Source organism: Cololabis saira, chromosome 18 (genome assembly GCF_033807715.1).
Source record: "Cololabis saira isolate AMF1-May2022 chromosome 18, fColSai1.1, whole genome shotgun sequence".
Lineage (NCBI taxonomy): Eukaryota > Metazoa > Chordata > Actinopteri > Beloniformes > Belonidae > Cololabis > Cololabis saira.
Genome location: NC_084604.1, coordinates 25,794,043 through 25,818,762, shown reverse-complemented (window position 1 = coordinate 25,818,762; position 24,720 = coordinate 25,794,043). Strand labels below are relative to the sequence as shown.

The 24,720-nt window shown below is 38.8% G+C and overlaps 1 protein-coding gene across 1 annotated transcript; it reads left to right on the top strand.

Annotated features, from left to right (window-relative positions):
* Positions 1 to 1,401: 1,401 nt before the first annotated feature.
* LOC133464479 (dihydrolipoyllysine-residue succinyltransferase component of 2-oxoglutarate dehydrogenase complex, mitochondrial-like) lies at positions 1,402 to 11,439 on the top strand. The gene is made up of 15 exons (XM_061746493.1): positions 1,402 to 1,530; positions 5,584 to 5,617; positions 5,840 to 5,882; positions 6,213 to 6,277; positions 6,396 to 6,470; positions 6,596 to 6,651; positions 6,740 to 6,848; positions 8,042 to 8,179; positions 8,365 to 8,429; positions 8,553 to 8,650; positions 8,776 to 8,906; positions 9,824 to 9,897; positions 9,991 to 10,074; positions 10,172 to 10,339; positions 10,444 to 11,439. Exons 1-15 carry the CDS (start codon positions 1,468 to 1,470, stop codon positions 10,576 to 10,578), a joined length of 1,338 nt encoding a protein of 445 aa, XP_061602477.1. The 5' UTR covers positions 1,402 to 1,467; the 3' UTR covers positions 10,579 to 11,439.
* The last annotated feature ends 13,281 nt before the right edge of the window (positions 11,440 to 24,720 follow it).

The following is a 24,720-nucleotide window of genomic DNA, read 5'->3' as shown; positions in this document are numbered from 1 at the left end:
AAATCTGTATACATTTTAAGTTTTCTAGTAATAATGTCAGATGAAGCGTTCCAAACCAAAAGAATGAGCCCTCTAGTGTATCTCTCCTTTGCCTTGAACAGGCTGTGTGCTGCAAAATGTGCTGCAATTCTGGGCTTGAATTTCCCGCGCTGGGCTGCGGATGTGACGTCACATGACGCTGCATGCACGTTCTCCCCGTTCTCCCGTGCCGGCTTCACTATTGGCTGCAGTACCCCCAACGGCCGTCATGGTGAAGGGTGGCGCTAGAGAGTCTCATTTCTTAAAAGGAGCCTCAAGCTCCTTTAAAGGCCATGACTGTAGGCTACATTTGTAGTAAAACAGACAAAAATAACTTATGAACTCAACAGCTCAATGCCATTTTCCATTGGCATTTTATGACTATTTCTTGACTCTCACAGTAATACGGGACAAAGTGTGTCCCTTTTCAGCTCAATACGGGACGCGTACTTTAGTTTATAAATATGGGACAATTCCGTTTTTCAAGGGACGGTGGGCAACGCTTCATGGTGAATATTAAGACAACTATTAAAATACCGTACTGTGTATTGTACAGTACAATACACAGTATTTTAATAGTTGTCTTAAAGGAGCATGAGGCAAGAATAAGAAATGAGACTCATTAGCGCCACGACGACCGTCGGGGTTCCTGCTGCCAACAGCGAAGCCGGCACGGGAGCGCCGTTCAAATCAAGCTCTAAATATGACTTAAAATGTCTTACCTGGTCAGTAGGAAATGAGCCATGTCAGCATCTGTTTTCAGTCCCAATTCAAGTTGAAGCTGCCTCCATGACGCGTATCCAATGTTTACTCGTGCGCCGCCGAGAACGCACATGCAGCGTCATGTGACGTCACATCCGCAGGACAGCGCGGGAAATTCCGGTCCGGAATTGCAGCACATTTTGCAGCACACAGCCTGTTCAAGGCAACTGAGAAATACGCTAGAGCAGTGTTTCCCAACCCTGGTCCTCGAGGTACCCCTATCCTGCATGTTTTAGATGCTACTCTGCTTCAACACACCGTGATAAAAGTACCTGTGTCATCAACAGAGTTGTGCAGACCTTGGGGACAAGCTAATGAGGACCTTTTAATTAGAATCAGGTGTGTTGGTGCAGGGAAACATCTAAAACATGCAGGACAGGGGCCCACGAGAACCAGGATTGAGAAACACTGCGCTGGAGGGCTCATTCTTTTGGGTTTGGAACGCTTCATCTGACATTATTACTAGAAAACTTAAAACATATACACATTTTTTTCATAAATTCTGCCTCAAGCTCCTTTAATATTCACCATGAAGCGTTCGTGCTTTATATTTCGGTTGCCATGGTTACAGCTGACGCCCCTCCCTCGGCCGCGCTGGCTCCTCCCACCGGAAGCGCCCTCGCTCATGCAGCAGCGACAGCTCCTCTGCGCAGCCCCAGTGCGCAGCCACCAGCAGCACACACCGACATGCTGTCCCGGTCCTCGGGCGTTTACCGGCGGCTCGGCCGCTCCCTGTCCGCGGCCAGCCAGGTAGGTCCGGGGGGAGCGGGGGGACTGAGCTGGGGTGTGTTTACTCCGGGTGACGGCGGCGGAGCTAACCGAGTGCTAGCGGCCCCAGAGCCTCAGTAATGGTCCCTTAATTATGCCAAAAAGCGTTTAATATAAGAGTTTTATGTGAAGGAAGTGTTAGAACCAGCAGCTCAAACCCACTACTCATAAGTCCGCCTGTAACAAGTAACGAAACACGGCGGGTACATGAAGTTCTAAATCCACACACGCAGTCTCTGTTGGTGCTGATGTGTTGATGGATGGATGAGAAAGTGAAGGGAGTTAAACTGATAGAAATAACAAGCTTTGGACTTAGATCTAGGGTTGACAACCGTACCTTGAAAAACGGAATCGTATTTATAAACTAAAGTCCTGTATTGAGCTGAAAAGGGACGCACTTTGCCCCGTATTACTGTGAGAGTCAGAAAATAGTCATAAAATGCCAATGGAAAATACCGCGGTTGAATTGGTTTGATATTGGATATTATGAATTCAACACCCATAAAACTTGTGATACATACCACTGATTTAGGTCAAACCACTTGTGATGTGTTCATGGTCTTCTAGACTATATATCACAAAACAGTAATTATTAAAAAATCATATATATGGGCTGATTTAATGTGGTTTAATGAATTCAACACCCATAAAACTTGTGAAACATAACACCAATTGTTTTATGGGTGTTGAATTCATTAAACCTCATTAAATCAGCCCATAATATGATTTTATAATAATTACTCTCTTGTGATATAGTCTAGATGACCATGAACACATCACAAGCAATATGACCAAATTCAGTGTTATGTATCACAAGTTTTATGGGTGTTGAATTCATTAAACCACATTAAATCAGCCCATATATATGATTTTTAAATCAGCCCATATATATGATTTTTAAATCAGCCCATATATATGCCCATATATATGATTTTTTTTTTAATAATTACTGTTTTGTGATATATAGTCTAGAATGACCATGAACACATCACAAGTGGTTTCACCAAAATCAGTGGTATGTATCACAAGTTTTATGGGTGTTGAATGTCGAATATCCAATATCAAACCAATTCAACCGCGATATGGAAAATGGCATTGAGCTGTTGAGTTCACAAGTTATTTTTTTCTGTTTTACTACAACTGTAGCCTACAGTCATGGCCTTTGAGGCACAAATATGTTTACAAGTTTTCTACAGACTTTCTGTTTGCACTTTTGTTATTGCACTAAAAATGTGCACTATTACAGAACGGATGTTCTGCTTTCTTTCTAGTGATTTGTATGAATTTATACAATTTTAAGTTAAGCAGGACAGGTTTCTGTTGAAGAAAGATACTTATTTATTTTGTATTAAAGTGAATTGTGTTCATGGCATCAAAAATATGCATCTAATTCAATTCAGGTTTGAGTCAAATAGTTAAAAAATCGTTTCACTCAAAAAAAGGGGCTAAAAAAATTCACCACACCAGAGGGTGAAGGCCATCGATGAGGTGTCCCTTATTTATTTTTCAGGGAGTTGGCAACCCTACTTAGATCTAAGCAGCATTTCCATTCATTTGAGTAACGTTTAAGGGTTAACTTTGCTTTTGCCATCTTTCACCAGCATCCTGGTCCTGTGGTTCAGAGATTAAAGAGTTGGTGTACTCTCAGCTTTTAGTTTAACAGGCTGAAAGTAATGTAACAGCTCGTTTCTAAATTCTTTTATGAAGCTTATATGTTTAGTTTTTTATGCGTTTTTCTCAGAAGAGGTCATTTTCATTAGTTAGTGACCCACATTTTTATAATCCGCCCTCAATTACGTGGTACTTGCTGTCCTCAACTAGGACCAAAAGTGCTGATTATTTTCATTATCAGAGTGACTGTAACCTGGTTGAAAAATCTGTAGTTTTTATAGATATATTTTATGATATAGAAAGATTTTTCTTTTTCTTGTAACACTGTTTAAATTATATTTACACTATATCTTAATTCAAACAATCATTTAAAAATGATCCATTTACTAAGAAAACTTACTAAGAAAACTGTTAATGCTGCTATCAAATAAAGTTGATTTGGAATTAGAAATAAATTAGATATTGCTTCTTCATTATAATAAAGTTATTTTAAATAAAATACTTATGTTTGACATGGACAGCTGTCTGTAGTCTGTTTCCACATGAGACGTTGAGTGTGTTCGAGTTACATTCAGCTGCCTGTGCTTAGCCGTGCTTAGCTCATGTCATTTGTAAAACCTGTGGTTTTCATGCTGTGTCCGCTGTGAAAAGGCCTATTGCAGTACTATGTTACTAAACTTGAAAGGGGGCGGAGAATAAAATAAATGTAAAGCACAGGCATTGTATATTTACACTTAAATTATGTCTTAGTAATAGCACGAATACAATATCTGTATGTCTAAACCTAAGGCCATCCTAATGAGGTTCAGTTCAGCAGCAAGAATATATGCTGGTGTCATTCAAATCACACATTTAGTTTACACGCAATACATCATTTTTTAAAGCAATGTTTCTAGCTGCACCCTTGACTGCATAATTGAGGCTGAAAAGTAACTCCAGATGTCCTCATATCTGCGTCTTATTTTAAGCACTGTAGATGGTTTGATCAATTCACACACCAGTGACTCTGGCTCCAGGTCACTCCAACGCATAAACCAAAAGCAGTCAAAACTTAACAAATTGACTTCTTTTCTAGAGGCTCATCCCCAAAAGACACACACAGTTGTATGACTCATGACATGTATGAATATAAATGCTAATAATGGAAAAATGCATGACTGAAAAGCTTTGAAGGTTTGTGGGAATTGTTATTTCTCTGGTTTTTGTTCATTGCTCATTTTTAAGCAACACCAAGGAGTTTGCCTTTGTTTTTCATGGTAAATTATTAGTTTCAATTTCATTTGAAAGATTATTTTATTCTTTTTACCAAGTGTCATCTAGCTCTCTTCAAAAAAGATCTAAAGTAACTTTGGACTACTGCCCCAGTAATGTCTTGCAACACTTATCAACTGTGATGGATCCAGTTCACAGAGCTACAGTAAACATCACAGCAGAGGTGACTAACAGCTGCCACAACTCAGGAGCGTTGTGGGTGTGTCCCAGCCAGTTAAATTTATTCCAGCTTGGTGCACAAGAAACCTGGGTGCTTTGACACACTTGCCCTCATATTAGGGATGGGCGGTATGGACTAAAAAATGTATCATGATAATTTCTGGCATTTATCCCGATAACGATGAAAAAAAAAATACCAATTCAACTCCACCTTTGTAACTATAAATCTATCACCACATTCAGTCTTTGGAGCCCCCAAATCACTGCTCTAAAACAATACTAAATGCTACTAAACGTCATCAATGGGAATTTTTCTTTCTTTCTTTCTTTCTTTCTTTCTTTCTTTCTTTCTTTCTTTCTTTCTTTCTTTCTTTCTTTCTTTCTTTCTTGCTCATTTCCTTCCTTCCTTCCTTCCTTCCTTCCTTCCTTCCTTCACGTACGTTGTGCGTGGATTTAACACAGAACCATAAATCAGCTTTACACAAAAACGTCATCAACTGGAATTTATCGTTTTTACCGCGAGATGACAAATTCTTACCGTGGGGAATTGTTTTGACGGTTTATCGTGAACGGTAAAATATCACCCAACCCTACCTCATATACAGTGTCACTTACTAGCTTTAGGCTGCGTAGCTGCAATTTGATTGGAGCAGTGCTGGCAATGTGATACAACAGACGCACTGCCCAGTTCGGCAGCACTTAATGCCACGTTGTTCAAAGCCAATGGACAGCAGCGCTTCCAACATTTACATGCAAGCAACGGAAAAGAGACTCAAGAAAGTTATTAGCAGAAAATGAGAGAGTGACCAAGAAAGCGAGCTAACAGTCTGATCGTATTGTCCAAGCGACTTAACCTCCACACATGTTTGGAAACCTTCTGAACTAGAAATGACAAAATTTCCTGTCTTGCAGTAACGATTATGTTGTTTTACACTCTGCGATACAATAAGTGGGAATAAAATAGAAATTAATTCCTTGTTTTTATCTTTTCAGGTCTATAATGTGCCGATACACCAGAGTCCATCAGGTAAATGTAGTTTTGTGTGGATCGGCCGTCTGGCTGGATTTGAGCATCGCAGCTCTATGAGTGGGTCAACCAGAGATGAATTAGTAATACCGTACAATGTAGGAGCTGCTAGGGAACTTCAGGCGTGGCATGTTATTTCAGAGTTGGAGTAAAAATAGTAGTTACAGATTCTGCTGAGTTGCTCGTTTCCATCTTTACATGTTTTTTTCCTTTTATCTTAAGGTCACTTTTTCTGCAGCCAAGTGGCTTCCAGGAAATCTCAGTCGTAAGTGCTGTTTTCTCATTTTTACCTCTTTGCATACATATCAGTAAATATTAATGCAAAATATGTTGCATACTGTGTTTAATAAACCTAACATAAGAGACCATTGCTTTACATTTAATTTCAACATTAAAAAGGTTATTTTAATATTCAGTTCAATTCAGTTTCATTTATATAGTGCCAAATCACGACAAATGTCATCTCAAGGCACTAATTACTTATTCTGAAGCTGAAACTTTAGCTGATCATAATAAGAAAACTATCAGCGGGTTAATCAACAGTTATCAAGAAGCGTTTGAGATTGATTCAATTTTGTGTTTTCTTGACATTTAGAAATGAATTTCTGTTTCCAACGGTTGTGCACCATGTAAGAGACTTCAGGACGTCTGCCGTTTGCAGTATGTACCTCATCAGCTTTTAGTACCGTGCATAAAACTGAAATCGGAAGTCTGTTTACAGTAACCTCAAATGTCATTGTATTATTATTTTTTTTTTTATGTTATAATCCTTGCGCAGGGGATGAAGTGGTCACAGTCAAAACTCCTGCATTTGCTGAATCAGTTACAGAGGGGGATGTGAGGTGGGAGAAAGGTTGGTATTTGTCAACATAAGTGCAACATTGTCGCTGTAATCACACTGTTTTACCATTTTGCACTTTTTTTTGCACGGGGAATGAAAATGCACTTTTAATTGAAGGTTTATTAATTATTTTAAAGTTGTGGGCGATTCGGTGGCAGAAGATGAGGTGGTGTGTGAAATTGAGACGGACAAGGTATGAAAAAAGGAAGCCAGTCAAACTGTGGGTTTTGTTTTCCCTCAAATCTGTGAACATTTTGTGAAGCATTAATGTTTTGTTCCAGACATCTGTACAAGTCCCTGCTCCATCTGCTGGTGTGATTGAAGAACTTCTAGTGCCTGATGGAGGGAGGGTAGAAGGAGGGACGCCTCTTTTTAAACTACGAAAAACAGGTTTGCTTTACTGATCATCTGTTGTAATTTTGTATGAAGGCCAAACTTTTCAGATAGATCAGTGTTGCCTGGAATTAGTCCTTCTGTTCAATGAATATGTTACTTCACTAACATGCCCGACATCCATACAAGTTGTTGTTTTAGGTGGAGAACCTGTTGTGTGACCTTCACCCCTGCATCATCAGACCAAGTCTAGCTCTTAAACATGCATTAATTAGTTATATCAAAGCCTAATCTGCAAACACGGGATTATCATCCAAGTTGAATGATTGAATCACGCGTGGACAGTTTACCTTTGTCACTTCACTCCTGGTATTATATTACATCTATGCCTTTAATAGTTTTTCTTTTTTTTTTTTTGTAATCAACAAGCACATCATGTTCCTAATTTCTTTCAAACACCAAATGCTTCCTTCTCAGTCCCACTTCTGCGCCCAGGCATTCTCCTGTGTTTGTGTAACTATGTGTGAGCCAGCTCTTTAATCGTGATTATTATCAATACAAACCCTTTAATCCCAGTCAAGCTGATTGCTGAGCAAGCACAGGCGCTTTACTTTTACTTGTGCAACTGTCCACAAGCCTCATGTGAACGAAACTGCTCGTAGAAGATCAAAGAACAAATGCAATGCAGGACAAACAAATCAAAACAAAACCCGGAGTTTCTTTTGATCGATGGGAGGAAAGTCAGCTGAATTGGATCTTCCTGACTGCAGCCACGGAAACATTTGTGTCCACATCTTTGTTTGAGGAAATCCCCCCTTCAGTTACACTTCATTGCAAAAGAAAAGCAAAACTCTGAATGTGCGATGAAGTTGGTGCTGCGGGGGGTCGTGTTTCCATTGAGCAGTGTTTTCTGTATCTCTGTACCTCTCCTTATCTCGTCCTGCCAGACTTCTCAAAAAAACGAAAAATAAAATCTCAACACTGAAGAAGGTGGACAAAAACATCTTTAGTCTTTGACAAATTATTGCGACTGTCTTTACCGCTGTTGAGAAAATAGTCAGATGATGAAGGCAGTGGATGATCATTCAAATTACTATTCAGAGGCAAAGCCCTCTTCCACATTTTGAAATGTTGATAAATGTCTGATGATATAAAGACAATTTTTTTGAATGACTTGGATTATAAAGATGATGAAACTTGATGAAACCACAGATGAACTACATAGTGATTCTTCACCTCTTACTCCTCAGATGCAGCAGCTGCCAAAGCTGCTCCTGCCACCTCTCTGCCTGAAGAGGCCCCTCCTGCGGCGGCTGCAGCCCCTCCACCTCCACCAGTCCCTGCTGGTTCACCTCCAGTCCCACCAAAAGCTGCCCAAGCTGTGCCTGGTGAGTAAATCAGCCGATACTTTTTAAACATCCATTATATAATTCATGCACTTGTTGACTTGTTGATTTCTTTAGATAATTGGCATCTTTCATCACAGCGTGCAAACTTAGGCCTTACAAACATGATGCATCCATTAATTATACAGGTATATTTATTGATCGTCTTTTCTATTCTCTTCTTGCAGTAAAGCCAACTCCAGCAGCTCCTGCAGCAGCTGCAGCTGCAGTAGGAGTCAGAGGGGAAAACAGGGTAACAATGCTGTTTTGGCTTTCTTCCTCAAACTGAATAGAGGAAATAATTTGTCTTTATGGTTTGATTAACCAAACTTGTCAAGCACTTGAAGGAGACTGATCGTGTGTTTATTGCATCTAGGTGAAAATGAACCGCATGAGGCTGAGGATTGCTCAAAGACTGAAGGAGGCTCAGGACACGTGTGCCATGCTGACGACCTTCAACGAGGTGGACATGAGGTGAGGCAAAGCAACCTCTGGAAAACAAATATAATAAAAATTCACTTTTCTTAACAGTTTGCTTATAGAATTACATTAAAATCTCTAAATCTGTTTCTTCTCTGATGTCCGCTATTTTTCTTCAGCAACATTCAAGACATGAGAAAGTTACACAAGGATGCTTTTTTAAAGAAGCACAACTTCAAACTGGGGTTTATGTCAGCTTTTGTTAAGGCTGCTGCACACGCTCTGACTGATCAACCTGCTGTCAATGCTGGTAAGACAAGCTCATGCATGCTAACGGTATTTTTACTTAAAATGAAACTCTCATAACTTTTAAGGGTTTCACTGTCTGTTAGAGGTTTTCACGGTTCCACAGACATTCAAGCAGGACTGGTTTCAAGTTCATATATTTGTAAAGGTTTGTCTTTACACTCTGCTACCACTGGTCCAAGCTTGATGTAAAATTGCACTTTTATTTATTTGGCTGTGCAGAAAAGCAATACACATTGACCACAAAGAAGTATGAGAATGACAGCATGAGCTGCAGAGATGAAGGTCTGCATGACACCAAATTAGCAGTATCATTAGCAGCATTTGTAATGGATGCACTGTTATAGTTCATGAATGAAGTTGCTTATTTTCATTGTTGAAATGCAACCGAATAGCTTGACGTAAATGAGTCGTGCTTGTCATTTGTCACCATGACTGCATGTGGACTTGTTTTATCAAATAAGAAGATTAGCCGTGCTGTTAAAGCCAGAAAGAGAAGAAATCTGTCACACTGCCGTGTAAGGAGCAGGGGTGGGCAGTCCTGCTCCTCAAGGGCTGCTGTCCTACATGCTGAAGATGTTTCTTTGCATTAACACATCTGCTTGTAATTAAAGGTCGTCATCAGCTTGTCTTGACGGTCTGCACAATGATGGGTGTTATGTTAAACACAAACACAAAGAGCGAGGACCTGACGGTGGTATATTGGGTTGTAAATTAAAATGAATTTGTTTGTAGCAGTAGTAAAGGTCAGATCTGGATCAGCAGCATCTCCAGTAAATCTTTGAGTCTTGGTTTGCATTTCTGGACCTGTAAACGCCTCCAACGTCAGTGAAACAATCATATTAAACTTGGTCTATAATAATTTTATTATTTTGATTCATTAAGATTTATTGCCAATGTTTGTTTTTTTTCTAACTGCAGTTATTGACGATGCCACCAACGAGATCATCTATAGAGACTATGTAGACATTAGTGTTGCTGTGGCAACTCCAAAGGTATGACTTCTGATTCTCCGTACTTTTGATACTGACATTAAATATTGTCTCTGTAAAATTCTGGTCCTCTGTTTCGTGCTGTTCACACCAAAGGGACTCGTCGTACCAGTGATTCGTAACGCTGAAACCATGAACTTTGCTGACATTGAGAAAGCTATTAATGCTTTGGGAGAAAAGGTAAGATGGACTTTAATTATTGCTCTACTCCACTTGCATTTTAAATTGTAGAGCGTTATCCTTTTAAACTGTATATAAAATGATTTGTGTTCTTCAGGCTCGTAAAAATGAGCTTGCTGTTGAAGACATGGACGGAGGAACATTCACCATCAGCAACGGCGGCGTGTTTGGCTCCATGTTTGGCACACCCATCATTAACCCGCCCCAGTCGGCCATCCTGGGCATGCACGGCATCTTCGACAGACCTGTGGCCATCGCTGGAAAGGTGACAGCCATGACTTCATTCATATAAATAAGAGACAGAATGATTTAGAACAAATTCTGATTTCCTCTGGTTTTTTCCAACAATTTTAAAAACCATTCTGGCAGGTTGAAGTCCGGCCCATGATGTACGTAGCGCTGACGTACGACCACCGGCTCGTCGACGGCAGAGAGGCGGTCACTTTCTTACGCAAGATCAAAGCCGTGGTGGAGGATCCGCGGCTGCTGCTTCTGGACATGTGATGTTTCTACCACCACATCACTTTTACTCAAAGATGCTCAGTTGCACAAAACGAGCTCCGCAAAAAAGACAACGCACAAGTCCCACTAAATGTCTCATAAATCTGTTTTAAATGTTCAGTCAGACTGAAGAGGAATATTGAAGTTGTGTCTCAACATGTTTAGGACTTAATGCATGCACACGCGAGACTTATCTAACGTATCTGCTACATCAACAAAGCAGAAAGACCGCTTATCGTATTTTATCAGTAGTTATTATTGGAACAATAAGAAAATATTACATCAATTAGGGTAAAATTGGGAGACAGTTCTGGAACAATGTTACTTTTCCAGACGATGGTTGTTGTTGTTTGTGTAACTTTCCCTTCCTGTTGATAGTCGAGTGTTGTAGTTACATCGTCCAAGTCAGCTCCAAACTGAGTCATTTACTACATTCAAGATGTTTAATTTTAATGAGTTTCCATGATCTCTTTGGTTTGCGGCTTGACATTCACCTCACTACGTCCACGTCGACACCTGATGTGTTTGGACCGTTGTTCTGCTCAGCTTCACACAGACATCCATCGTCCTGCGCCACATTGTTCTGAACTCTACCTTGCAAACAAGGTTCTGATCAAACTCTTTTCATGAAACTGGACAAAAACACAAGGTCATATTTATTTTATTTATGCGTCCAAATTGTTACTTTGAAGGTTAGTTTACAATACGTTGAGAATAATGTTCAAATCACGCAACTTTCCCAGCAGGTTTTTACTGGTCCATTCAGCTGCAACGATTGAACAGATTATAACTGTCCTCTCATAAATATATATATATATCAAATACTTATATTGAAAAGAAAAAAAGTTACAAATATTAAACATCTCAAAGGTTTTATCTACTGAGACTTGTCTTGCACTTTTTTGTTTCTCCTGAACTTTGAGTGAATTTACTGGATTGGCATCACTTCACTTCTGTTTGTCTCAAACCGTAACAGGTAGTTCATTAAATGTCTTTAAATTAAAATAAATAGATAAACATTTATTTCAAATTTCACAATCAGTTATGATTTAAGATATTTAATATACACCCATTTATTTTCCATTACAACCTCTTCAATATGAGTGAATCTTGAAATATTGAAACTAAAGGTTGTTGGTTTGTATTTTAAGACACAACTATTGTCTCTGATCTTGGCTCCATCACAGTGATGAATAATAACCAGATGAATTGCAGGCTGTAAGATAAACGGCACATTCATGCTCAGTCTTGGCCCTTCTGATAAGGGCTTAGAGACACAATAGCAGAATGAACGAACCCGGAGCACAACTGTATTAATGATCGATCTTTACCGAAGCATTTTATCCCGTGCCAAATGTATTTTGCTCCCACATTCTCTGCTGCAGATGAGTTGTGTGCCAACAATGAATCTTCAAAGCCTCGTCAGCCTGCCGGCCGCTCAGCTCTTGAGAAGCTTTAAATAATAGGATCGTCTCTGACAAAGTCTTGAGGGTTGCTTGGCCCTTTCTCCCTCTTCACAAACACAGGCTCAAGGGTGTGCAGCTGTGTGCGATACCTCTTCAGTATTTCTGTTTACTTTAATAATCACGAGGCACAATGGCTCCTAATGTACGTCTTTGTTTCCGTGCCAGAACCTACACAAATGTCTGAACAACACTGTTTGCAGGAAAAACATTGAATTCATTATCAGAACACAAAAAACTCAAACATTAAATTACCATGAGAATACTGGAGGTCTAATGTCCCTGAATACAGCGAACAATGATACAAGGGCTCCTTAATTGAATTATTTACTTTTATGACCGCTCAAGATTCCATTAGCGCTTTTGAGATCATGTTAATTGGCAGCGTACGCCAGTGGGTGCATCGATATCTGAAGGGCTCATTGGCAGGTTTTTTGTTTCGTCTTCAAAATTTGGCCAAATCTGTGAATTTCCAATTGGACTGCTCAATAAGATGTGGGTTTCAAGTCTTTGTGTCCATTCAGATGAAAAACGGGCCCATTAGAAATTGGCAGCTAGCTGTTTGTTTTCATTAAACCACATCAGAGGGATAATTTACCTAAATTATTCTGTTTTGTTTCTCTTTTGTATTTTAGTCTCATTGAGTTTGATGGGGGGTTTTAAGTCAAAAAAGATGACAACTTAATTCAGGTTTTGGAAATGCACTGCTTCAAAGTTTTATAGGAACTTAAGGTTTAAGGTGTCTTATAATCCAATCACAATTCATCAGTGGTGATAAACTCAGAGTCCTGCAACAGATGTTTGGTTTCCCTCTGGTTGATAGCAGTGTCGGAGCCTTTATGGGATTATAAGGAGAAAAAGAATCCCGTGAAAACTAAATCAACAGAGCAAATGAAGTTGAGTTTAAATGGGCCTACAACAAATAGTCTTTGACTGACGGTCACACCAATTTAAATTCATTGATTAATATTTCGAACATCGTACATAGAACCCCAAGATACTGTAGACGTGCTCGTGGTCTGTGTTCACAATGCCAGCCCAAATCCGGTTTCAGTATATCTGGTCACAATCTTTCTGTTTTTACATTTTATCAGATCCAATCAAAGTAACCTGATCCCATCCGTTTCCAAGCTGACATTCTCTTTGCAATGTGGTTGCTATGGTAACTAAATGACACAAAGGTGAAATCCTATCTGATTTGAGGGGAGAAAATCATTCTTGATGTGGTTTTTAGCTGTTCACACTGGCAGAAAACTGTAAGTAGATGTCATACATAATATTTCGGTTGGCACTTTGAACATAACTCTTAATCTGGCATCTGCACACTTTTCATCAAGTGAACTGAGTTGAATCCACTAGTGTGTTCGTGCTTTACCTACAGGTCTAAAATTGATACATTGCAACGATAAAAGGAGCAGATGAGGAGCAGGGTTGTTGTTATCTAGTATTTACTCAATTATCTATCAACATATTTATATTAAAATATTTTAAATGATTCTTTTTCTTTGAATTTATTGAAGATACTTAACAGGTGAAATATCACTTCACTTTGTTTCCCCAATCATTGTAAGATGACTTACAAAACATGTTAAACATCGCTTACATTTCAGTATATTATATAAAAGTTCCTCAAAAGGTTTATCTAGTTCCAGATTCACCGTGAGATAAATCTTTATTTTTGGAGGGAAGGCAAACATAACTACTGTGAATATTAGTTCATGAATATCAGTGATCACTTCTGGTTGATTTAAACTGAATCAGGGTAAGAACCTTTTTTTTCACTCATTTGTCACATAACATTTGTAATTTATGAACAAAATGTTACAATTCTATTAAAAAGAGTGACTGCTTTCTTTTATAAATAAAAGTTAGAGGTGAATCCCCCACCTTCACGGGGCTGTGTCCTCCTGTAAGAGGAGACACGTCCTCTGAAATCTCCAGCAACTATGAGGACCCAGCCCCGTTCAGAGATGTGGCAGAACCTGCAGCACCTTTACAAGCGATGCATGGACCGCAAAGCTCTGGCTATCATGCCTTTTCTGCATAAATATTCCAATTAAGATAGATTTACAGAGCATAAATTAACAACTTAAACACGTGTGATATCTCTAAATCCCTCAACAACGCAGCGCAGTACTTAATGTTTCTTTCTCGCCCAAAAAAATGTTTTTTTTGCTTTTACCACAGCCATCCTGTTTTACATCGATAGCCGGAGCCTTGAAGGTGCATATGTTGTAAAACAGTTGGCTAATTCGGTGCATAAAGCTGTGAACATTCAAAGTGTTCTTGTCTACATGAATGGACTGCCATCACAATATTCGGTACAAATGAATTTGATGATTCCATTCTCCAAATACAGTATGCTCCAGGGGCTGTTTCCATGATGGCCTCTTAGTAAAAGTTATGTTAATACTTGAATTCTCTGCCCATGTAAATGTACTTTGAAAGCACCAGTTCTGTCAGTTGTTTAGAGATGTTTTTTTCCTCTCCAGCAGTACGTATAAGGGATTGGTGTGCAGGTTTGAGTTTACATGTGTGCTGATGCTCACAGGCTCCTCTGAGGCTCAGAGGAGCAAATATACATCTGAATGCATTTACGTCGTCAATTTGATCGTTTTTACGTGTTGTCGGGCCTCGGGTGACTTGCTACGCTACCGCATCCAGCCGTTTACAAGCGGCACAAAGAGGAGCTGCAGGTGAGACGGTGCTTCATGTCTTTGTCTCGTGACAGAAACTGACCGGGCTGCTGGATATCACACCTTGAGACAATTCATCAGCACACCCTCAGTAATCGGACTCTGCGGAGCCTGCATAAGTAATAGGTTTGCATATTCATGAGTGTGCCGTTTCCTTTACAGACCCATTTATTCAAAGGTGAGCAGTGTGGCACCACCACTAGCGTTGCATCTGGCTCTATTCTTTCTCTCGCCCGTCCTTTTGATATGGACGCCAGCTGTCTTTTTCTTCCTCTGCTCGTTCCTGAAGTTTGTTTAGGATGCTGAGACTGAGGTACAGAACCCTGTGGTCCAGATGGCTGCGCCGTGGTCGATGCAGGAAGCTCAGGTGAATGTGACCCTCTGAACAGATTTGTGGTTGAGCGCAGGGCTGAAGAGGGAAAGAGATGGTACAGGAAGCTGCTACCTGTGGTGTGCATTTCCTTTATTGCTCAGAGACGTGGAATTCAGGAATGTGCACATTAAGGACAAAGTCGAGTATAGAAGCCATGAACTTTATTTTAGTAATGTTTTAGCAAAACTGACTGCAAAACAGAGACAAGTGGATGTTATATTTGTGTCTGACAGTCATCGCAATTTTCAGACTCATTTGCACAAAATCATGAAATGTTTGAGATGGTTTTTGCTCTTAATAGTGAATTATTACTTCCCCCAAATAACATTGAATCCTAGCTGAAGGCAAATAAAACTGAGACTAATGGAAATGTTTATAACTGTGGAACCTGAGTTAAAACCGGATATGATGTGCAGTTAGTTTCTGATACATTGTTTCCTGTACCGAAACAGTACTGATGTGATTTGTTAGCCCCAAAGGCCATGACATCCTGTATCAGGCATTTACATTTTTTTCCTTCAATAAATGCTGCATTTGATGAGAAACAGACAAATAAGAACTTCCTGTCTCTGAAGTGGAAGTGAAACCAGAAGTTGAAAGTTGAATTTCCTTTTCAGTTACTTGCATAATAAGGCCTCTTAACCTCAGCTTCTGAACTAAACCCCGAACACAGTAAACACTTGGTTCTCACTTCCTTTATACACTGAATTAAATACAATGAATTGATGAACAGCGTCCTGTAATTTGTTTCCTCTTAAGCTGGAGGTGTCCTTTAACAGAAATGCTGTCCACGTTTAATTGAAGTTAATGAAGAAAACCTGGTATGTGTTTTATGTGAAGCAGAAAACCTCCACTGATGGTGGTGTTAACACTGACCGGTAGTTGATAGTTGCTGTGCAGTTCTCGTCAAACTTCCTGATCAGCCACTCGAGCTGATGTGGATTCAGTATGTTCGCCTCCTGCGTACATGAGAGAAGACACATGGCTCAAGAAACTCTCACTGATGGATTTCTCATGTTCAGTCATGATGGATCATACATTTTTTTTGGAGAAGCTCTCAGTCTGACCTTTACAGCCTTCCTGAACACAGAGTTGGGGACGTTCATGGTTTTTTCATGATCCAAACCCTGGAAGAACTCCATGATGCTGCCATGTTTCTCTTCAGTGAATTTCTGCAAGAATTTTGACATTTGGGAATACTTGAGTTCTTCTTTTACAACAAAAAATCTATAGTGTCACAAAATGAAATGCATGATTGTAAGATGAATATAAATGTGACCTCACACAAACTATAACCTTTAACTTTCATCACCATCTGGGCAATGTTAAGTAACCCCATGATGCAATAGCTTATTGATCCACGTTTCTCAGCAGCAACTTGAAGTAGTTGTTTCATTTATTACTTTGATCATTGCATTTTGGCTTATTCCTCTGCACTACATTCCTCGAGTTCATCGACATATCTGGGCATTTAGCAGTTGTAGTTACTATCGCACACTTGTGTTTTCATAATTTTGGTTGAATGGAAAATATGAGCTTGATGTTGTATGTGCCCAATACCAAGACACACTATGATCAAATGATAACTATAAAATAGGGGGACTAACTTTTTGACTATAATATTTTTTTAATATTGTCATTTCTTCCTCTTCTCAATCACTGACCTTAAAGATGTTGAAGGCAGATAGATCCATGGTAACCCAGGGGAACATCCAGAGCTGGATCCTGCTGGTGGGCTCTTTCCAGCAGCTCCATGAAAGTGTCACAAACGTGCACGCTCTGAACTCAAACATTCAAGGATACTTTTATAGCATAAATGTAGCACTTCAGGCAGACTTGATCTGTACCAGAAGAATGTTTATACATGAAAACTCACAGAAATGTCGATTTATTTCATTGCTGAGTTCTTGTTGTTTGTAACTGTTTTGAGCAGCGTCAGGGCTCCGATCTTACTGATGGGGTTCTGAGACAGCTGAACAATGGGTTTTTTATTTTTTTTACAGATTTTACATTTCTATAGTTTTTAGAGTGGAAAAATGTTTCAAATCGCCATGACAATAAAGACATTTACTCCTAAAGTGGCCCTTCATTCACCTTTTTTTTTTTTTTTTTAGTTTAGTTTAGTTTAGTTTATTTTCGGTCATGACACAAAAAAAAACAAAGAATAAAAATGACTACAAGAAAATGAATACACTGTTCAAAGAAAACATTACAAAAAAGTTTCCAATACACAAATAAACAGATAACATCTAGACCGAAAAAGGTGTAGGCTGAAGCAAAGCTTATTATTTGCCTACCCTCAAAAAGTTTAATTAAATTAATGAAATAAAAGTAAGAAGTAAGAGAAAGACTGCCAGTAAAACAAATTGCCTCCATGGGGATAACAAAAATTCCTCAAGAGATAAAAAAGATTTTTAAGATAAAGGTGCAGTCTACATGTTACCTTCATCCTTAAAAAAATCTAAGCATATCACCAATTAAATAAATACTCAAATCAACATTGCAAGCATCACCACTCATTAATTTAATATAAGGACATCATCCTTCTTTTCAATGTTTTTTTAAATAAGGTTAGGGTTCTACATAATTTCAAATCCCTATCTAATTTATTCCATACATCCACCATACATCCACTGTAGTGCAACTCAGTTTGGTGTTGGTTCTGATTGTTGATTTCCTGTATATGCTCTCCCCTCTGAGGTTGTAATGGCTTTGTCTTAAATTGAACATATTTTGAATACAGTCCTACTTTGAGAGCCTTCAGGGCGGTGTTGGTGGCCAGGCCACTGCAGAGCAGCGCCACAGTTACTGCAGAGGTCCAGAATCAACAGCTCATTATTCTGTTTCAGAGTTTGACCCAGCTCCGCCACGGCTCGGTCAAAACTATTGTGTGACAGGTAGAGTTCCTTCAGATAGGAGTTCACCTAAAGAGAGAAGCAATGAGCTGTGAGAGGAGGTGACGCCACGCTGACGACCTGACCTCCAGCGTGTTATGTCGCTCACCTTCACAACCGCCGCTCAAGCAGAGACCATTCCAGCTCAGGTTTAGGACTTCAATGCCCAAATTGTTGACTTTAAAGAATAGAGTGCAGAATTAGGAGTAAATATTTGAAGAACAGAAACTCGAGCATTGTATTTCGTCACATGACAATAATATTCTTGCCTGACGCAAAAGAGAAAGAAAAAAAACATTTGACTTCCACATTGAGCAAGTAAACGGACTTTAGAGTGACACACCAGAATTAAAACTGATTTTATGTGGTTCTCTTTTCCTTTTTTGGACTGTGTTTTCACAGTTTTTACTATCCTTTTACTTTCCGTAGTAATTTGAGCTACACTTGTGTTTTAAAGGTGCAACGTAAATAAATGGGCCACTGTACCCAACCCAAGTTGTTGCTCAGGTCCAGCTCTTTAAGCGTGACGTTGGCCTGTTAGTTAGACCAGTGGTGGACAGTAACGGAGTAAATTTACTTGAGTACTGTACTTAAGTACATATCCAGAGGATTTGTTCTTTACTTGAGTATTAGATTTCTTTGGTACTTATTACTCTTACTTGAATACATTTCCAAGACAAATATTTTTACTTTTACTCGAGTAAATTTCTAGGAAGGCTGAAAAGTACTCGTTACTTTCAGGTCTGCTCTTTTTTCTTCTTCCCTAAAATCCTATGGGACACAAGCTGTTTTTGTCAAAGGAGGAGACCTATCACAGTGCACGCTCTCCACTGGGATGTACGGAAAGCGGAAATACGTCAAGCCTCCTCAAAACGATACCGCCAAAGTAGCCTGCGTTTGTCAAGACAGAGCCGCAACAATGGCTACGCCTGCGTCAGGAGAAGAATATTGGGATATTGGGAGATAGGCAAAGAGACAGATATTGGGAGACAGGCACGGAGACGAACAAGACAGACATTGGGAGACAGTTTGTTATGCTCTATATTGCTATATTGTACTGGTACATGTCCTTCCTGTAAAGTTAAGTGACTTCAACATTGAGTTATTGAAAGCAGAGATGTAGTTTTTCGTAAAGCAGTGGTCTTTGAGGGGGATCCAGACTTAGTTGGATGGTGCAGGTTCATTTGGTTTCAGTTCATGATTGTTAATAAACTCTGCATCATCTGCTGTCCTCTTATGATCCCATTCATTTGATTTGTTTTTGGTGTTTCTGCAGGTTTAATATAACATTGTGGTTCTAAAAGCAGCACATCAGTGCAGCTGGTTTCAAAGAGTTAATTCTCAGAAACAAGAGTTAAAAGATCCTTAATTTAATTTAGAAAAAATATAGTAATTTACTGATGTGGAAAATAAGAAATTTACTCTTACTCTTACTTTTACTTAAAGCAAATTTAAAAGCATTTACTTTTGGATACTTAAGTACCTTTAAAAGCAAGTACTTTTCTACTCTTACTCGAGTAATATTTTGACTGAGCTACTTTTACTTGTAACGGAGTAAATTTTGACCAGTAGTATTTGTACTCTTACTCAAGTACTGGGGTCGAGTACTCTGTCCACCTCTGGTTAAGACCGAAAATACTTGCTGTAAGCGTGACGCAGATGTGGATATGACAGCTGCTCGGTTCTTCATGGAAGAGGATTCAAAATCCTGTACTTTTAGCTCACCCTCAAGGCTTCTGCCAAGCATTCAGCAGCAGAATCATCCAAGACGTTTCCTGAGAACAGAAAGGTTAAAAGATTTAAGCTTTGCTGCTAATTCTGCTGTGTAACACGTGTGTGCAGAAAGGAATAAGTCTGGAAGACTTAATGGCATACATGAGAGTTTTAGGCATTTGATTTTACAATCACGTTCCAGTAATTTGGTGATTAAATTCACTCCTAGGTCCAACTCGTTGGAAAGTTTCTGAGGTGAAATAGTTCAGTTGGTGTGAGCAAAATGGAGAGAATCCCCTAAAGACTGAGCACCTGTGTTGTAGAGTAGATGAGTGCTACCGTTGTGAACGGTATGAAGTATTTCATGCAATAGTTTTAGAATAATTACTAGAGTATTGGTCGTGTTATTTTCATCCAGCATCTTCATCAGGTAGTCCACTCCTTCTGCCTTGAGCAAGTTGTCCGTCAAGTCGAGGTGGGTGACAACAATGTCATACTCAAACAGGAAAAAAGAAAGAAATTGAATGAATGATAGCAAACACAGAAACTATTGACTTTTTTGTGTTTACATTTACCTTTACTGCCATGTACAAGAACCTTTATTTTTATCTTAAAAGCCAGGGTGCATAATGGACTCATTATGAGGAAAGAAAAGGACCTGACTTTGTAATTGCAATGATTATCTGGATGAACTGATAACCTTCAGAACTAAAGCCAGAGCTTTGACCCCCAAAGGTCCCAAACCGTGGTGGCTCAAATTGAGAGAGGTGTTGCCCAAGTTGCAGAGGAAGGAGGCGTCGGGGATGACGCCGATCTCTCGCTCTGCTTGGGACAAATGCGGTCTCGGAGCGGTCTCATCTGAAATGGAAAAGAGACAATTCAAAAGGAGGAAGAAGGCTGCAGAGAGAGGAGGCAAGCGTGTCATGGATTACCGAACAAACCTATCAGCCCTGAGGACTTAGACTTAGTCTGTGCTGGACAGAGACAAAAAAAAAAAAGCTCAGTCTTACTGTAAGACTGGTTGAAGAGAGAAAATCCACATCGGCATCAACATCGAAAGTTAGTCACTCCGAAACTGAGCTGAGCTCATTTCTGGATAAATTGTCATGTAGATCCAAATGCTGTTTTTTTTAATAATCCTTCACAAAATGAGATGTCAGTGGATCTGTTATGTGACTACAAAGACCTGACAATTATGAACTCAAAAGGAAGGGAATGACTAAAATATAATCCACAATGACAAAAAAAAAATGAGATGCAACATTCAAATACAACCAAGAAAACTTGAAATAAACGACCAGATGGAATATGAAGACACGAACGCTATCACCAAAATGTGGCACATGGGGGTGGTGCTGTTGCCTCTCAGAAGGTTCCTGCTTCAAATTTCAACGGGGACATTTCTGTATGGAGTTTTCCATGTACCTATGTGGGTTTTCTCTCAAGTCCATTAAGGGGCAAGTTAACCTAACCAATTATTCTAAACTTATAAAAGGCTCTACTTGTTTTTGCTCATATTTACTTTAAGTGGGATCTACGCATAAGTTTTTTTCATTGGGGGCCCAAATGGTTCATAATCTAACATACACAGACATTAGTGTTGTAGTTTTCCCTTTTCTTAGCATATACTAACTTTATAATGTATCAGACGATACTGTTATAAATAGTCATGGTAAGAGCGCTACAGAGGTTGCCAAGAAATGAACAAAGGCAATGCAAAAGGTTGCTGTCTGGTTACATAACTCATGCCTCACCTTAAACTTAGAAAAAACTGTAACCATGTTTTTTACCAACAGGCGCATACTGAAAAATAAATTCAAGTTTTGGGTGTTACCCTTGACCCAACTCTCACCTTTAAAAACCATGTTAAAAAAATGGGAAACAGACTGAAATTAAATCTTGCTCATTTCAGATACATAAGGAATTCACTCACAGTTGAGGCCTCCTGTTTGTATCTGAATGCTATGATTATACCGCATTTTTTATATTGTATTACAAGCTGGTCTCAGTCAAATAAAACAGTTAAAAAACCACTGGAATCATTATACAAAGGTGCCCTAAAAATCCATGATAAAAAACCATGTCGCTACCATCACTGTCATTTACTCAATAAATATGAAATTTTAAACTTTGAAAATCTGATAAAGCACTCAAATGTCTGCTTACTTTTTAAAATTATCCATAATGCTGCAACTCCCCCTTGAAAAAATGTGTTACTCTCTGCTCTGAAAGGTCAACACGAACAACAAGATCTGTTATAAGGGGGGAGCGTCGTGTACCCCAACGCAGAACTGCATTTGGGAAATCATCATTTTCCTGTATTGCAATGACTCAATGAAAAACTCTGCCAACAGACATTATTTCATGTAGAAGTCCCCACACCTTCTCACATCTTGCCAAGCGTTGGTTACTGTCAAGACACGTGTGTACACATTTCTGAAGTGTGTTGTGTGTGTGTGTTGAGGGGCAGCCTAGCTTTAAATCTTAGGTGCCAACATCTGACAGATCCCATGATCTGTTGAATCTGCTTCCATGTTTTTATTTACCTATTTTATCTATTGTCTCTTTGCTTTGTTCTGCTCTTTTACTTATTTTTTCTTTTTCTATACAGATTTTTATGTACTATTCCATCAACCTGCCCAGGGACTGCAGGTGGAAAATAGCAAGCTGCTACAACCTGGCACAATGCATATTCTCTTGTACAAGATTAATGTCTTATTGTGCACCGTCCCTGTTTTGAAATAAATAAATCAATTACAACAAATAAATTAATAAACGTGTATCCCTCATGGCTCACATATATTTAGCCCTCATATGCCTTCCTATTTGGGGCCCATGTCCTTTGCAGATTTCCTGTGTGTCAATGGAGACTTTGGTTGTCCTATATCCACTATTTATGGAGTGGTTACTTGAACATACGGCCTGTCTCCAGATCTGAGCTGTCCTCATCTGTACTGGATTCCTCCTGGATCTCCTCATGATCCTGCTCCCCAATGGACTGTAAATCATCCTGACAGTCCTCCATGGCACCAGAAGATCCTGAGACGGATACTTTTTATCACATGTGAGTGGGAAAGGAGATGTTACTTCAATTCAATAACACTTTATTAATCCCTGGAGGCACATTATAACAGTTTAGGAATATGAATACCGTTGCAGTTTTCTAGAAAACTACGTTTATAACATAAACACAGATTTAATTTGGCCTAGTTTACTGCAGTTAGTTTCACTTTAAAACTTGTCAGTTCCGTTTGACTACAAAGACGTTTAGGTTTATGTTATGTTATGTTATGAATCTTTATTTCGGCTTGTACACACTTTTTTGCAGAACAAGATGAAAAGGTAAAAAAAATTTTTTTTTTTTTTTTTGCCGAAAAGGTGTAGGCAGAAGCCGTAGTTTATAGTGCCTACCCTTTTTTCTTATGATCAGCATAAATATGAGATATTAACTTTACTACCGTGGAAACAAACAATACATAAAGAAGACAAAAATAAGTAAGACAAAATATAAAATTGACGTTTCACATTCTAGAATGTTTTAGATAGTATACTTTATAATTATAGTGTTTTATATTTATTTACAGTATTTTCTTTAAACATTTCCTTAAACTTGAAGATAGAACTACACATTTTTAGGTTGTTATTAAAACTATTCCAAATTTCTCTTGCCTTAACTGATGTACATCTCTTTTTAATATTAGTTCTTGCTGTCGTCATCTCAAACATGAGTTTCCCCCTCAGGTCATAGCGGGTTTCTTTTATCTGGAACAGGTCCTGAATGCAGTTTGGAAGCAGTTTCTGCTGGGCTTTCAAGTGAAGTGAAGTCTGAAGGCTGATTTATGGTTCCGCGTTACACCAACGCAGGGCCTACGCCGTAGGCTACGCCGTAACCCTACGGCGTTTTAACAGGATAGACAAGTTCACCGAGAAAAGGTCGTTCCCAAAATCCTCCACTAGATGGAGCCCTAACACCAAGAATTCAGATTAGACTATTAGCACTTTCTACATTAAAATCAAAGATTTTGTGTTTTTATTAACTTGTATTTGTATTTCTAACCATTGTTATTCCTTCCTCTATGCTTGGCTTATAAGTTCAAAAAATATATTGTTTAACATTTAAGTAAAAGTAGGAACTGATTTATTTTTCTGAAATTGTAGCAAAGAAAACATAGCAACATGTTGAAACTGGGAAAAAAAAAAAATTGTCTTTTGACAGATTAGTTGTTTTGTTATTTATGTATTTATTTGGTTGATCATGCAATCAAATAAGTCAAATTCCCTAAATGTGATGCTGGCAACAGAGTTAGTCTTTATGTGGATGTGAGAACTGGGGATCTAAAAAAAAGGTGCTTAAACACATCTACACTGCAAAAAGTTGGGGGGTAAAAACAATTTGGGATATCTCACCCAATCACTTGTGTTATATTTTAATGTTAAGAGTTTCAGTTGAATGTACTTTTTGTTGTAATCAGAAAGTAGGTAATTTGAACTCTTACCTACTTTTTGTTTTAGGTTTGTAGTTGTGTTTTTTTTTTTGGACTGTCTAAAAATAGTCTGCCAGGGAGATGTTGGTCCGTATAGGTAGAAGTTATTATCTCTGTGTACCTCAGTCTATCCAAAGGGTTTCCTCAGTCAATGGTCAGTCCTGGAACAACTCTGGTTATATTTATATATAAATGATCTCAATATGAATGTAATGAAAGCCAAATTACACTTTTACATAGATAATATATCAAAGTGTTGCTCTGAGTCTCCAGCTCATCAGTCTCGTCAAACTACAAGTTTTCAATAGTTTACTACATACTTTGTGTGACTGAATGCACTTCCAGTCAACACTGTTTAAAGCTATGAGATTTGAGTCAATAACCCTATTCAAAGGACTCGGGAACTCAGGCTGATTCCTCTCCCGCCTTTACAATTTACATTTATTAATTGGTTAAAAGATTTAAAGTTAAAGCCATCACATTGTTTCAGAATCAAATCCTCTATTCTCTTTGACGTGAAAA